The sequence below is a fragment of the Typopeltis vanoorti genome, chromosome 7 (genome assembly GCF_054136105.1).
Source record: "Typopeltis vanoorti isolate ZY-2024b chromosome 7, IOZ_Tvanoo_1.0, whole genome shotgun sequence".
Taxonomy (NCBI): domain Eukaryota; kingdom Metazoa; phylum Arthropoda; class Arachnida; order Uropygi; family Thelyphonidae; genus Typopeltis; species Typopeltis vanoorti.
Window position 1 is genome coordinate 114,349,400 of NC_143555.1, and position 16,980 is coordinate 114,366,379.

Sequence of the window (16,980 nt, forward strand, 5' to 3'; positions counted from 1 at the left end):
GATGATTTAAATAAGCTGGCAAAATGGGCAAAAAGTAATGGATGTCAGTTTAATGTGGAAAAGTGTAAAGTTATGCATTTTGGGGTTAAAAGATTACCAGTTGTGTACCATATTGATGGAACGGTATTCCAAGATATTGATAAGGCTAGGGACTTGGGGGTATTAGTGGATACGGAGTTGAAGTTCAGAGTACACATTGCTAAGGTGCCCAAGATAGCACATAGGGTTACTTGGTTATTGAAGAACACACTAACATCCAGAGATAAAGAGGTTATCATTCCTCTTTATAAGGCGTTGATACTTCCGCATTTGGATTACTGTGCTCAAGTCTGGTCGCCTGGATTCCTTGAAGATGAGGAATTGGTGGAAGATGGCTCAGAGAGTGACTAAGTTGGTGAGTGGTATAAAAATGCTCCCTACATTGATAAATTGAGAGCTTGTGGATTACAGAGATTGGTTGATAGGCAGAAAAGAGGAGATATGATAGAAACATTTAAATCACTAAAAGGTTTTTATAAGATTGAGGCAAGGGAAATATTTCAGCTGTGTGATAGTGATGGAAGAACAAGAGGTCATCCCTGGAAATTAAGGAGAAGTGTGGTTAACAAGAGTGTGAGAACTAGATTTTTTGCTTGGAGAGTGGTGAAAATGGAATGCATTGCCTGACTCAGTTGTGAGTGCTTCGTCTGTAAACGAGTTCAAGAAGAGGTATGATAGATATTGTTTTGATAGTTTGGGTCTCCCGTGATGAGTCTTCCGACTCCATGGAGATACCCATATAATAATAATAATAATAATTTTTTTAAAAACATTTTTATTATTTCTCAGATAAATTACATACATTATATAAACACAATTATGCATAACAAATACTTTCTCGTACATAAAGTTTTTTTTTAAATAATAATAATAACAATAACTGTTTACAAAGTATATTATTATAATATTCATAATGATGATTATTACAGATGTTTCTTTGCAATTTTACGCTCTATATATACAATATCAATGGATATAATCACTCCATATTGCATACTTTTGTTACAGTTATTACATACATTTGATCACATATGATACATTACTTACATTTGTTTACATATGATACTTACATTACATACATTGGTTTACATGTGATACGTACATTACATGAATTTGGTTACATATGATATATCTTGGATGAGAACTAATTTCTCTGCTTTCATCCTCGAAGCTTATATGTAAGCTTATCTGAGGTTGGATTTATATGAATAATAGTAATAATAATAATATATTCCAACGCCCGGTGAGATTACCATTCTGCTTATTGAAAGATGAAATGGATTGAACAAAAAAGTACCATCTCTGATCTCTAGAACACTATTTTCGGATTATCAACACACCCATCCATCTCACCCGCAATACCAATGTACTGCAGACTTAGATCCTTGGATGAGATTATAGGATTATCATAAAATATTATAGTTAGATTCACTTGTACTTTAGATTTGCTAAACAAAGTAGTACTGGAGCCAATGACTGCAGTATAGTGATAACATATTGCACCATATCAAAATCTCTGAATATGGGATTTTCTTAAAATAATGGAGTCGGGGAATAAATCAGCACTGGCGGCAAAATGATAACAATAAATCGTTTTGGTGCATCGTTTTCAATCTGTGTACGCCTGCATTGATGAAATGTCATGCATATATTAAATTTATTTCTATGTAGGCGAATAACATGTAAGAGACAAACGAAAAATAATTTCTTTTCTCAATAAAATAGATTTTTTACGTAAAGTAGCAATACCGATTTATTCATTATGTTAATAGTTTCTAGGATATTCGCAGCCTCAGTTAAAATAATTAAAAAACAACGATTATTATTTATCGTTACTTAAACTGGACACGGTGGGAGACAGACTATTAAGTTTGCCATACATTTTCGATTGGTCTGGACAGTTTAGGATTTCGATAGCTGTTCGGAATTTTGTCCAGAGAGTTCTGCAACTGTCCTGGATTCCAAATTTTCTTCACCAAAAGTACTTACATTTTATTTGGGTTAAGCTATATTTTGTGCATGCGCAAAATATAGCGCTTAGTTTTCTCTTGGGCTACGAGAAGCTTTTTCTTTTTGATTTCATAGTCTATACCTAATGATTATTGTATTTCATTATTATTATTTAGTTATGAATTTTTCTTAAAATCATTATTTACCCATTTAATGGTAAGTGTAAATTTACGGACAACTAAAAGAAGACTATAAATATCTGAAGGCTCAAAGTGAAACAGAATATCATGTGCGCTATTCTATTCGTAATGGTAATTTTTCAATTAGGGATGAGGGAATAATGATCATGTTCGCAGTGATCTTAACTGATTTTAAGTTTCGTGACATAATACCTAAATCATCCTGATTTATAACATGGTAAATGTACGATGGTTTCATTTATATCTTTATGTACATAGCATTTTGCTGTTCTCATTATCTTGGCATTAAAAAAAAAAACTTGGCACCCCCCCCCCCCTTCCGGCGCCGAAGTACGGGATTATTTCATGAAAATTATGGCAAGTCTACGCACTAAAACGCGTTTGAAATCAATAACAAACCTGATTTTGAACAGAAGTGCAGATTAAATGCATGCGATGATAGACAATACTAGATAATGGCACACAACAACGGCTCTCAAAGTGTAATCCGCGAACGGTCCCTGAGACCCCTTTCAGGGGATACGCGAGACTGAATAGGCTAAAAACAAAAGACTAAATAATTAAAAAAAAATTAATAACACAGTGAACTCAATGAGCCAATATTTTCAAAATGACCAATGCATATGATGTTACAAAATCGTGCATTTATAGACAAATGAATTTTAATGCAACAGAGTGCGGAAAGTTCATTGTATGGTTTCAGATTCCACACTGCAACTAATCTTTAAGAAACTACCACTTGTCGAGTATCAAATAAGAGTATCCAAAATTATCTGAAATGGCAATTAAAATACTTCTCCCTTTTCCAACTACATATCTGTGTGAGGCCGAATTTTCTTCACATACTTCAACTAAAATAACATATCGCAATAGACTGAATGCAGCTGAATTCTGAACTCTGCAGAAATGTAGATATGAGAATCCACCAAAATAGTATAAAACAATCATCATTTTTTCAGAATATTCACTTTTCCTTCCTTCAAAATAAAAAATGCCGCTTTTCACAGTTTATATTAACTTACAGACTAAATTGATACAAAAGTATAAACTTTTATGCTAACTATACATATCAGTATGGTCCAGAAAGAAAAGTACACTGAAATATGGAAGTTTCGCACATTTTTCGCACATAACACAGTCTATTGGTGGATAGACTGTGTTATGATGCAATGCGACTGTAGTTGTGCAATAGTTCGGTTGTGCCATCGGTTCAGGAACAACGGTTCCGAGCATACGTGAAAATATTTCTGCTTATAAGCATTATTTTTCGTTCATTATAGGCTTACTAGGCTTTCTTTGTTCATATAGGCGAGGCTTACTTTTAGAGTTTCACTTTCATTATGGCTAGAAGATCAAATCAATACATTAACTCAGTTATTCCTGTGCAAATTGAAAAAAAAGTCACGAAAAAGAACACTTCTAGTCATCCATAAAAGTCGCTCGATAAAATTAATTTCATTGCTTACAGTCACACCTCGTATAAAATAATCGTCTAATTCAAAAATAGCAGTACTTATTGGTTAAACCGAATATGAAGATATTTTAAAGATTACTATAAAGTTCCATCCATCCATCCATCCATCTTCAAGGCCCACCTTTCCTAATTGGGTTGTGGGGGCAGCAGCTGCAAGAGGGACTTCCAATGGTCACGATCCTCCACCACCAAGCTCAGGTGTTCTGGTGGGTTCCCAGACGTGTCCACCCAAGGTTTTGGATATAATCTATCCAGCGAGTCCTTGGCCTCCCACCCTCTGGCTTGACAAAGAGGGCCTGCTGGGGCAGCTTCTCTTATGGCATTCTGACCAGGCGCCTGTACCATCGTAACTGTGATCTCACAACACGGAGAAGCAGCGATTGAGTATTGAGGGTTTCCGGAATTGCAGAGTTTCTGACTCTATCGAGTCTTGTCAACCCAGCAACCCCCCGAAGGAACGCATTCTTTCGGTCATTACCCAGCTCTCATGACCGTAGGTGAGGATGGGGACATAGACTGTATTGAAGACAGCCAGCTTTGCCTTCTGACTTAACTCCCGCTTCAATACTACCGAACGGCCAAGCTTCCGCAATATTGCGCTTACTGAGCCAATTCGAGTATCTAGCTCTACGTCCCACTTTCCATCACTCGTGAATATGGACCCAAGGTATTTAAACTTCTCCACCTGCCTCAGTGGGACTCCACTCACATGTAGAGTGCATTGGGATAGTTGTCTTGAGAACAGAAATGTTTCCGTTTTGGCCACACTGATTTTCATCCCGCTTCTGCACAAACAGCTACAAACCGATCCAGGGCGCGCTGGAGGTCATCTGTGGCAGAGTTAAGCAGAACTAGGTCATCTGCAAAAAACAGACGTCCAATGCTACATCTTCTAATTCTGACACACTCACTGCCTCGACTGTGCTATCAATACTATAAAGTTATGTTTTATTATTATTATTATTTTCGTGAATTTCAAGAAGTAACAGAAATTACTTAGCTTTGAATTAATAAGTCTCTTTTAAAAATATTATATTTTTTGGACTTCAAGCTAAATTAAAACCGGCATATAATTGTTCAAGACCGTCGATTATGAAATGCTTTCTTAGGTCGACATGAGAGTAACGCTTTGAATTACAAAAACAGATTTGCCCATTTTTCCAACACATTTCCATCCTTTTGGCTCCTCATGGACGTTTTCAGACTGTAATCACTGTACAGCATAACTGATTAAAGCTGCTTTTATTAGTAAATCATAAAACGGTTGTAAAAGTATCTCAGAGTTACAAAAATATTTTACATTGTAAAGACGAGTTTTTACGATGTTGTAAAACATCGTAAAAACATTGCAAACAGCAACTAATACAAAGAAAAAAGAATGATCACAGATAAAAACAGTTTGGAAATTATAATTTTAATTTTTTAATTTTTTTAAATTAAAATTATAATTATAATTATAAAAGTGTAATTGTAAAAAAAAAAAAAATTAACTGTGTTAGTTTACAATTAACACAGTTGCTGGTCACGTGGTCATTAGTATGTAAGTCTGTGTTCACAGAAGAAAAAACCACATCTTTCAGTAGAAAAAAGAAAACGAATTTCCTCCTTAATCTAACACCAGTTAGCTTAGAAAGGCTTCCCTTCTTGGTTTGAAGGGAACGGGTCTTTCTTTCTTTCGACTGTTGTTTACAAAACGTTTCCATTAATTTTATAATAATTAGTCAGAATTCTAGTCCCAGTAGTGACTTTAACATCGATTTATAGTTTGTAATATTACTTCCCACACCTAATATCTGCTTTAACCAGCTGTAATACCATTACATGCACAGGAGTTAATGATTATTTTCTACTTGTCAGAAGTCAGACAGACTCTCTGATGAGTTGTTTATCGCAGCATTGCTAGTCATCCATTGAATATTCTACAATAGACATAGGTTTAGGTCTATTGTAAAACCTAGGGAAACGAGATTTTCCAGTTATTTTCATTGTTTTCAATGTAAACACGGAGGAACAGAGGGTGATTTCCAGATGAGTAGGGATATTATCCATGACATTAAACAAGCAGAGTTTGATGTTACTGTTGATTATGCGTCTGGAAAAGTAATGCTAGGATTACGAAAAGTCTGTTCTGAACTTTGTTTTCATTGTTCAGTGCTACCAATTTGAAACAAACAATTCTTTCTGTATCCGTTTAAGGTAGCATCATGATGTAGATTGTTCTCCAGCTAAACACCCAACACTGTCGTAAAATATTTTATCGTTCAGAATCGTGTCAAAAAAGGTCTAAACATGAGCAAAATAAACGCAAAGAAACTAGTTATTCACCTAACGTCTAAATGGAGTTGATGGAATGATCTACAATAATACATTTCTGCAATAGAGATTTGAAGAATAATGTACATTCTCAATTATTCAAGGATTTTCGACTCTATACCGTTCAGTGTTTGTACCAACATTAACATACAGTTGCGAGTCTAGGTGTTTAACAACAGGAAACACAAATAAACTGCAAACAGTTGAAGTGAAATATCTTAGGAAAGTGGCGCGAAAAACAAGACTACAAGAGACAGCCTTTCAAGTTGCACCTCTGAACCAATTCATAACACAAGTCAACATGAGGTGGTTTGGACATCTTAATCGAATGAAAGAAGGAAGAACAGCAAAAACTGTATATGAAAGCCAGAAAATAGGAAAAAGAAACATAGGCAGGCCCAGGAAAGGTTGGCAAAAGGAAATTAAAGAAAATTAGAAAAAGAAGGGAATTAACTGGAAAGAAGCAAAGGAACAAGCCTTGGACGAGACGGCATGGAAATCTCTTTGGCAAAATAGACGAAGAACAAGATCTATCCATGTCTCGATCTTAAAGAAAATCGAACAGAAGTTGCAAAAATTCTCCGAAGAAAATTAAACAGAAGGAATAAGTCGTCACATTGAAGACTTCGAATTTAGTTGCAAAGGAAATTCACAGAATTCTCACCCTAGAGAACCTGGAAATGCACTTCAATTTCTATAGATAATGTATTAGTGATGGGATGGTCTCTATCAGCGAGAGTGCTAAGCAATCTCAGAAAAATTCATGGAATTGAAAAATCGATTATGCTGCCCGGTTTTGTGAGAGTAATCTTGGTCATCGTTTCGTTCTTTATGTGGAATATGACTTTAACTTAGAGATTTCTTCCCCTGAAAAGGATGAAATTAGTTATTTACATTATTGCTAAAGTAGCTAAGGTTATTTGATGTCTGCATGTGCCTTGTATTAAAGGCCTTGTATTTTATGGATAGTAAGTGTGTGTTTTAAAAGAAAAAAAAGTTCGCCCTTCCAGGATAAAAAAGAAAAAGTAAAATCACAGCTTCACTTAACATAACCTTCTCACATTTGACGGAATACAAGTGTATTTCAACCTAGAGATCGTTCTCTGAAATACGTCATAGGAAACGATGATGGAGTTTGATATACACTATGCCACCTATTTCTCAACAATAGTGGATGTAAGCATTTCTTTAGTTGCATCATGAAGAATATATATATATATATATACAGTATATATATATAATAGGGTTAAATTTCATTATACAAGTGAACAAACTGTTGTTCACTTGTGTACCCCATTACAGGTTGCTAAAGGTGAAAATATTTCTTACTAATACTTTTTATAGATAGTAATTGTTTTATCTATACTCTTAATGATGGGGTAGTGAGCCTTCTCTTCTTACCATAGGTTGCTGTTCTTTTTTGGAGAGATTGGTCTATGGAATTAATGTTCTGTTCACTCATGAACAATCAACTCTTTTTTGTGTGCTCGTTATCAACGAAAAGCAGTACATTAGTATCATATAATACATTAGTATCATGGGTGGGCTAAGGAATTTTCTTCCGATTTTTATTATTTTTTATATATTTTTATCTCATCTCATCTCATCTCATCTTCCTTTTTCCCTCTTTTATCTTGCGGTGTCGAGGTTTTTTTTTATTAATCATCGGACCTCAAACCGTTCACAGGAGAGTGTGGTCAGCCCTAGTCCCGGTGTATACTATGTACGTAGTGTTGAGTTCTCAAGGCCCGGTTTGCCTGCTTTACGGGATGAAAAACCCCAGGATAAACTGGGGAAAAAACCCTACTGTCCACGCCCAAGACCGGCTAACTTGGCTATGGCTGAGGAAGAGCCTTTAGCTCGTCACATCAACGACGGGAACGAACCTAGGACACTCCTTCCCCAGGCATATGGTTGCGAAGCGCACAGCCACTAGGCTAACCCTGCTCTAGGGACCAAACAAGGAAATTTTTCAAGCCACTACATGGGACCACAGTATGTAGTACTGTTTTCATTGCGGAGTTAGGAAAGGAAAATAAAATTTTCCAACACGCGGGACGGTCTTCTCGTATCCGACGATGAAATTGATCTCCGACTTAAAGACAATCACAAGCATCCATGCCCACAGTGGGCATGGATGCTTGTGATTTTTAACAAAAGAGGAAATCCCCCAATTTCCTCTTTAGTTAAAAGATTTATATTTGATTTTTTTGAGAGATTATCTGATTGCAATTCCTGCCTCCAACCAGGAGGATATAGGAGTTTATGATACTTTTTTGATAAACAAAACGAACCGTTACAGCTGGAAATACGGAAATATCGAATGAAAAAAGGATCAAGATAAAATATACAGAATATTGCGCAGTAGGTTTGTTGGTTCACTGTGTCATTTTGACTCCTCATTTCGTCGGACTGGACTTTATTTCTTATAAGATAATTTAGTAGGAATCGGAGAATGGAAAACGAAACAAAGTTTTCGTACTTCGTTGCACTTTCTATTCATTGTTGTTTGTTTTAATCGTGAATTTAAATTTAAGAAGATTGTCTGAATTATCCTCTTGAGCAGCACACGCTGGCTAACTTGAGGAGTGCACTACCTAATTGGGATTATTTAGTTCTTCGAATACATATCTTCAGATTGGTTCTTTTCCTCTCTCACTCTCTCTCATGCTTACTTTCATTTTAGTGTTCATATATTGAACTCCACACACACACACACACACACACACACACACACACACACACACACACACACACACACACACACACACACACACACACACACACACACACAAATACACATACACTGAAAGAAGCTCGTATAAGACCCCCCCCTCTATTTCTGACGATAAGTAAGTAGTCCAATATCAAATGAAGAGAAGAATCTCAGGGAAAGCTTTTTTCTTGTTTGAGGTTAATACAGTGGTTATTCATGCTCTTGCAACCAAATCTTATATCTAAAATCCGAAATCCATTAAAATTCAAAGTTGATTTTAGAATTAGGAGAAAAACATTAAAAAACTGCATTTCACAAAAATAATTCCTTTACTTTTTTATTATTACGAGTATTATTACTTGACACCTCCAGAGAGTCCAAAGACATTGAGGGACGACACCTATTCTACAGCTCTGACTATTGGCTGGTGGAGACAGATCTCCACCAGCCAATACACCAACTGACCGCAACTACACCAACGCTATCTACCGCCGACCACCACCACCACTAGTATTTCCACAGACAATCACAAACATCCATGCCCACAGGAGAGGGTGATACGCTAACCACTCAGCCAACCAGGCCATCCAAATTTTACAAATCTTATATCTAAAATTTATGTTCAGTATTCGAAATAATTCTGAATTATCACACACACACACACACACACACACACACACACACACACACACACACACACACACACACACACACACACACACACACACACACACACACACACACACACACACACACACACACACACACACACACACACACACACACACACACACACACACACACACTTAATATTTAAGTTAATGGTGTGACTTCCACATTGAACAACCAAACCGGCCAGAGAACACACTCAGTTAAGTAGCCTTAGTTTGTTCTGTAACAATTGCAATCTCTCTTTCTCTCTCTCTCTCTCTTTCAATTGTAACTCCAATTGCCAACTTTTGCGTTAGATGAACAGCAACAACAGTTATTAGAGATTATTATGCTTTTCAGAAACAAAGTGTCTTCCCTTCGAGTTCATTATATATAATTTTACTTTATATATGGCATACAGTTTTGTACTTATACAAAACTGAATGCCAAAGTTTATAGTGTTTTGTTATTCTAAAACATCGTTTTTAGAATTTTATTAGGATTTTATTTGTTAATATAAGCAGTTATATATAAAAACATAAATAACATTCAACAATGACGAGCTGTTTTGTAACTTGCTAGAGTTATAATGTAGAAATAAAAAAAAAATGAGTATAATTATGAAGCAATAAACAATGCAGTATGTGGTGTATTAATCACGAAACTTGATATCAGGGTTTCTAAGATTTTGCTATTATTTTTAGAGTTCCTATCTTTTACGTTCCATAATCTTCTCATTGACTCAGTCCAGTGGCTCGGAACAAAGTCGCTCAACTGTTGCTGTTTGTCAATATGATTTCAAGGGAGGGATGAAAGCAGGAGGTGGGGGGGTAGACATAAAGATGTCATGTACACAGTGAAAAGTCTTCCAAGTGTCATTAAGACGTTGTCCTACATATCTGCTTCATACAGTCGAGGAGAGACTTCCTCTTGACCTTTCATTATTCTTGAGATCACCGTCTCTTATCTTCCCCCTATTTCGTGAATGGGTAGCTAGCGAAGGTACTCGAGTGCTCACTCGTAGTTCGAGATATGTCATCATACCAGCCATAATTCTAACTAGCGTTTGCGGGAGAATTTCAGTATGTTTAGGTGCATCAAGGAGTACTTTGTTTGGATTTTCATAATCGCGCTGTTTTTCAGGATAACACATACACACATACATGCATGACTGGCCCCCGAAGCTAGTCACCGATCAAGCACTCTTTCCCGCTCACTACTGGGTCATCCGCAACCGTCACTGTTGCAGCCAGTTCCCGCCCTCCTTTTTGCCGACATAACTCCAAGTGCCGGTTCTCAGTGCCTGCCGCGACCCCTGCAGGGTGCCTGTCGGCAGACCCGCGTGCATCACAGCGGTACCTATGTAGGAGGTTTGTTGTGACCCTCGCTCAAAAAGGGATCGGAACAGATGTAACATGGAGAGATGGCAGACTGCTGTGCGACATGACAATGTCAGAGACCGCTCGTTGTCATGCCTCCTCATTTGAAAACGACGGTAGATAAACGTGATATGGGAAAGGAAGTGAAACAACACGATCTTCCTTTTAGAATGTTTTGTGCAGCCTCCTGGTCATGTATTTGTGGCTTTGACGGAAGAATAAACCAGACTAGAAACGTGGAAGGCATTTGTTACAATTTATCAGTTTTCAATAAAGGCCAAAGACTACTTCTTGGACTCTTTCCGGCATGACAAAATTAAGTTTGCGACGAAATACTCTAATCACGACTGCCTAACAAGATCACCATGGAAACTAGTTAGGAATGGCATTAAACAAAAGGAAAACACAAATAATGACACGAAACCTCGCTTCACTGTGAATCTGGTGCTTCCACAAGAACTGTGTCTACAAAAAAAGCAAGCAAGAAAAGCCCACCGCTGCTCCTCCAAGGACTTCAGGATTGACGGAACTAGTGAACAGCATCCGCACCTGAAAACTTGTGAACTCCGTAGTCGAGAGACATTACAGAACGCACCGTGGTTCGTACGTACAGCAGCCTGTAAGTGGTGGTCGCTTCTCGACAGCGGACGACTGTACGCACTACCACACGGAGGTCAAGAAGCCAAACGTCGAGGTCGCCATGCTGTCTTGGTAAGGGAGCGGGGGGGGAGGGGACAGCGAAAGTGCCGACGTTCCTGACGGGGTTTCCGTACTATGGATATACGCCTTCTACTTGTAGCATTGTACGTTATTCACATGTGTCAGGTCAGCGGATTGTGGTCGTAAGTATTCGCTTTATCTGTTACTTCAATAAGTGATAATAGCATGATTTCTGTATACTTTCTCTCTCTTTCTCTCAATATGTACTCCGTCATTTCATTATACCTTGTAATTACTGTGTCGTGTTACTTCTATTATCGCATGCTAATTAGTTAAGTTTTGGCAATTTCTTAGCAGTTTTGATATACGTAAATGCTTATTAATATTTAGTAGCATATTGCTATTCTTCATAGAAAATTTTAAATACTTTTAGTGCTACTCTGCTAAATTAAGAATGTGATCGTTCTTACAAATGAAAGTTATTTTAATGCTTTCCTCCCAACTATGTGCTTATATTATGTACACACCATGTCGAAATAACATAATAAGCAAGGTGATGCAGTAGGAAAAAAAAAGGAAGTATAGTTGCATTAGCAGTATGTGTATGGTGTGAAACGATTAATGTTTGTGCTATTAAAGCCGGCAAGCACGAATTTAAAAGGGAATGACAATACTTTTCCTGTTTGTCATAATAACATAGAGGTGTAAATCTACCTACTGTCCTTGTCGTCAATAAAATAATTGGTTAACAGTCTTCATGTGGAATTTATACGAGATGAATTAATATAGACGTTTATATTAATATAAACTGTTTATATAAAATATAAAATGTTTATATTAATTAATAATATTTAATATAAACGCTTAAACTGGGAGCTTCCGTAACTCAGTCGGCATCAGTAACGTCCTCTGATTAAAAAGACCTGGATTCGAATCCTATCTAGGATGCAAATCATTATAAGAGCTTTTCAATTGAAGGTGAGTTTGCTGGTTTGATATGGAGGTGGTAGGGTTTTCAGAGATGTCAAGTATAGTGCGTGCGTGGTGCGTGTTGTGCACACACACACACACACACACACACACACACACACACACACACACACGCACGCACGCACGCACGCACGCACGCACGCACGCACGCACACACACACACACACACACACACACACACACACACACACACACACACACACACACACACACACACACACACACACACACACACACACCTGTGAATGCGCAAACACGTTCTGAACAATGCAACATACAATTAGAAAGATTTTAAAATAACATCCGTCTCTTCTAAAACTGTACTGCATAATAGTTCTCACGTTTGTTAGTCCTGACTGTTTTGTCTATTAGTGTGTTTGTTTACACCTGAATAAATATCATCCTGCAATTAGGATGAAACGTCGTGTTGGCAATTAAAATAAATAAATAAATAAATGTTATCATTATATCCTGGTGTTTTGCCTTCTAAACTCTTAGTCATGTGTGTGTATATGTGTGCAATCATATTAAAATTGTAGTTTCGGAATCACAATACCTAATCGCATCTTTAAATTAATCAAGTATTTCAACTAGAGTGTCTTATAAAAACAGGTCTTTTTTTTAATAATAGGCGTTACGAATGTAAGACCTATTATTAATGTCCAGTAGTCTCATTTTTCCATGGGCTACTATACAAAAGAATGTTTCCTCTGTCTACTACCAAAATAAAAAAAAGTGTGTGTGTGTGTGTGTGTGTGTGTGTGTGTGTGTGTGTGTGTGTGTGTGTGTGTGTGTGTGTGTGTGTGTGTGTGTGTGTGTGTGTGTGTGTGTGTGCTCCATACCGCAATAAACAAAAAATTCCTCTAGCACCCTTTTTTCTATGCGATCATTTATTACCCATATCCATCATTCCTACACTGTCTAATGGGATACATGGGATATAATCCTTAGCGTTCTTAAATAAGAAAGTGCATATTTTGTTTTTGGAATTACCACATCAAGGCTAAGAGACCGGCATGGAAATTGTGTGTTCTTTTGTGTCAGGAAAACTTGAATCTCAATTCAAGAACACACACACACACACACACACACACACACACACACACACACACACACACACACACACACACACACACACACACACACACACACACACACACACACACACACACACACACACACACACACACACACACACACACACACACACACACACACACACACACACACACACACACACACACACACACACACACACACACACACACAATCCTACCAGCTTAGTATGAGACAGGCTAATAGAAATGCAGTTTTCAAGAAAGAATAGTAAACGGGAGATATTTTTAAACGCAGCTGGTGGTGAAACCTGATATGATACCATTACTAGATTTAATTTGGGAAGTGACATCTGTTGCAAGATGTAAAAACCTGTTATCCTTAATATAACGCGGTTTGCATTACATGAATTTAAGATGAAGAGAAAAAAAACAAGAAAGATGCACATCAGAACACGAAATAATGGAAAGGGCTCTGACCAAATTTTAAGAAAATCTTCTTAATTGTGTATTACGATTAACCGATTATGGAGTAAATAAGGACAAGATAGAAGTGAAGCGCTTTTTCAACTGAAGCAGAGCCATTTGATCTTTAGACAAAGGTAGTAGAGATTTTTTTCTTGGAAAATTGGGATTTTTCCCACTATGAAAAAAAAAAAAAAAAACTGCCAGCGGCGCACTCAACTGACAGGTAGAACAGCACTTGTCACGTGTCTTTATTACCTCAGTTAATTCTGAACAGTCCACAAGCTATAAATATGTTATATGTTATATGTTCTATGGAAAGATTATTATTATTAATGCGAATTCCACTCGAAAGTTTATAAATCTATTCCCCATGGTTGAAACCGCGGGTAAATTAAGAGTCAGACAATTGGGTCCTATATTGAGATCAGAAACGAAACTTCTTCAGGTCACTTTAGGCATCCAACAATGCAGGTCGTTCGGCTCACAAGGGATGACGACAATCGAGTACCACCTAAAGAGTTTCACAGACATCTATATTAGGATTAGAATCTACAGCTTGTTGGTTGGAGAGCGGGTACAGTATGCAATCAGCTACCGGCCGCTTTCCATGAGTCTCGCTAACTCGTCCAGTTGAAAATATCCTTACAAACAAAAGTTCTTCGTCTTTGTATCCTAAAATGGATTCCAACCCAGATCTTTCCAATCAAAGGATACGTATTGGGTCGTGCTTTCGAATGTGCTACGCAGGTGCAAAGTATTTACTCAACTCGCGAATCCTTAGGCACAACTTAAGCTTCATAAACTCAAGGAGCTATAACAAGCTCGTCCAAAGTAAGCTTTTACAAACATACAAGCATTACTCGGGATTCGAACCTGCAGCCAATTTATGATTCCCAACATTGCAGGAATTCAAAATGTTAGTTCAGTTTCCCCCGTAAAGATGTATTAAATGCTAAACCTGTGTTCTCCCACGAGCTAGTATAATAATAAATTCATATGTTATAGATATCTCATTGAAGTAATTATAACGATGGGCATTCTCTTTACACTTAAAAATTTCTTAGTTTCTAAATTTCTTTTGCACAAAATTTGTTACAATTTTATTTCAGAAAGCATAATTTTTTTCTTGTGTTCTCAATAATGTATGTACAGTATCATTCACAGGGTAAGAATATTGTCAATACTGTTTTGCATTTGATTGCTTAAAGTAATTAAATTTCTTTCCACCCATGCATTTTGTTGGAAATGCAAGAAACTAATTTGATTCAAATTTGGAATTCTAGAAGTTTTAGCGTTGATCCAGACATGGGAATTAAAATATCTCACGCCTAATTTTGTCGTTGCTAAGTTAGTCTCATAAATGGTGCTGATATTATTATTATTATCTGACACTTCCAGGGAGTCCAAAGACTTATCGAGGGAGGGCACCTGCTCTACAAGGCTGTCTCCACCACTCAATCCGCCAAATGACCGCAACTATCAACGCTATCCATCCGCATACCATCAATACTAGTTTTTCCACAGACAATTACAAACATCCATGCCCACGGCGGGATTCGAACCCGCAGCCTTTTGGCTGGAAAGCGGATACGCTAACCACTCGTCCAGCCAGACCGGTTGGCCGAGTGGTTAGCGTATATCTGTAAATAAAATTTTTTATTCAACTACAGGCTATTTGATATTATCTTACAATTTTTTGATATTATCTTACAATTTCAGATTGATGCTTTCCAGAGAGTTTCTTTTAAAATTATAACATAGAACTATGAGAAAATGAACCATAGAATAAGCATTTATGGACAACTCTTGGACTATTAACAGCCACACTGTCTATAAATATGAATTCCCATTACTTTTGTAACTGTCGATAATTAAGATGAATTCAGAATAGTGTCCTAAGTATATTTGATGTTTTTATTTCATTTTATTTTATTTTTCAATTTTACATTTATCCTAAATGATATCCTAAATGTAACATTTGGCTCTTCTCTCCATCTCTCGTCTTCCTTCAGACATATCTGGATACATATGATGTGATAACTAGTTCGCATTCCTATCATCATCATCATTATCATCATAAAATTCTTTATAGAAAAACCGCACCACACCTCAGCGGTGTGGTGTGGTTTTTCTCTTTCAGTCGTTTTCGACCCTAGGTAACTTTGTAGACATTGCCCATAAAATGTTCCTGGTGAGATTTTTACAGGGTAGTTCACCATTGCCCCCCCCCCCCCCCCCCCAAGTTTTATCCGGGCTCGGGACCGGCATATGGCTGGGACGTATTCATGACTCTAATCCATGTGTGTTAACGGGGCGGTTTGCTTGTTCTGGAGGACGAAAAACCCGAGTTTCCAGGTGGAAAAAAACCCATACCTCCGTATGAGACCGGCTAACCCACTTTTCATCGAAAGAGATCATATAAAGATTACCCACAAACGGAAATCGAACCCAGGTCTTTCCGAACAAAGGGCTTCGTCTATACTGAGTGAGCTACGGAAGCTCCTCAGGGGATGTACAGGATAATTATAATAGCACTACATAAAAAAGTTACATCATTACTAACTTCCGATCAATAATTTTCCTACAAATTAATCTGTTATCTGATATGTTATCTGTTATCAAAGGCGGTTTCTAGTGTATCAATCCATCTACATCTTGGTCTTCCTCTGGGTCTTTTACCTGCCAACCTGGCAAAGAACACTCGCTTTTCTAATCTTTACTCTCCCATTCTGTTTAAGTGACCATACCAGCTGAGATTATTTCTAGGCATGCTCTTTCCTAATATCCTAATTTCCTAATTTAACATTGTTGAATTAGTGAATGTTACAATATTGTCTTATTAGCAGTGTGTAGATGTGTTTTGCAAACGCGCGCAATCATTTATAGCCTTTTAGCGGATGAAAATAAAAATCCAGTATGAAGCTATTGGTTTGTTGATGAAGTAATAATAACACATTTGAAATCCAGAGTTTTCACCAATGTAACAGCCCTTTCAAAGATAATTTCGAAATGTAGCATCGCATCAGTTTTCGACAGCAAACCTTACTTTATAGTGAAAACTTTTGTTCAGTTAAAAAAAAAAACA

At 37.1% G+C, this 16,980-nt stretch overlaps 1 protein-coding gene across 1 annotated transcript in view; it reads left to right on the forward strand.

Annotated features, from left to right (window-relative positions):
- Positions 1-10,483: 10,483 nt before the first annotated feature.
- Wnt6 (Wnt oncogene analog 6) overlaps positions 10,484-16,980 on the forward strand; it is a 58,298-nt gene continuing 51,801 nt past the window's right edge. Inside the window, exon 1 of the mRNA XM_090396088.1 lies at positions 10,484-11,564. Within this exon, the coding sequence (XP_090252214.1) occupies positions 11,497-11,564 (68 nt within the window). The 5' untranslated portion in view covers positions 10,484-11,496. The remainder of the gene's footprint in view (positions 11,565-16,980) is intronic.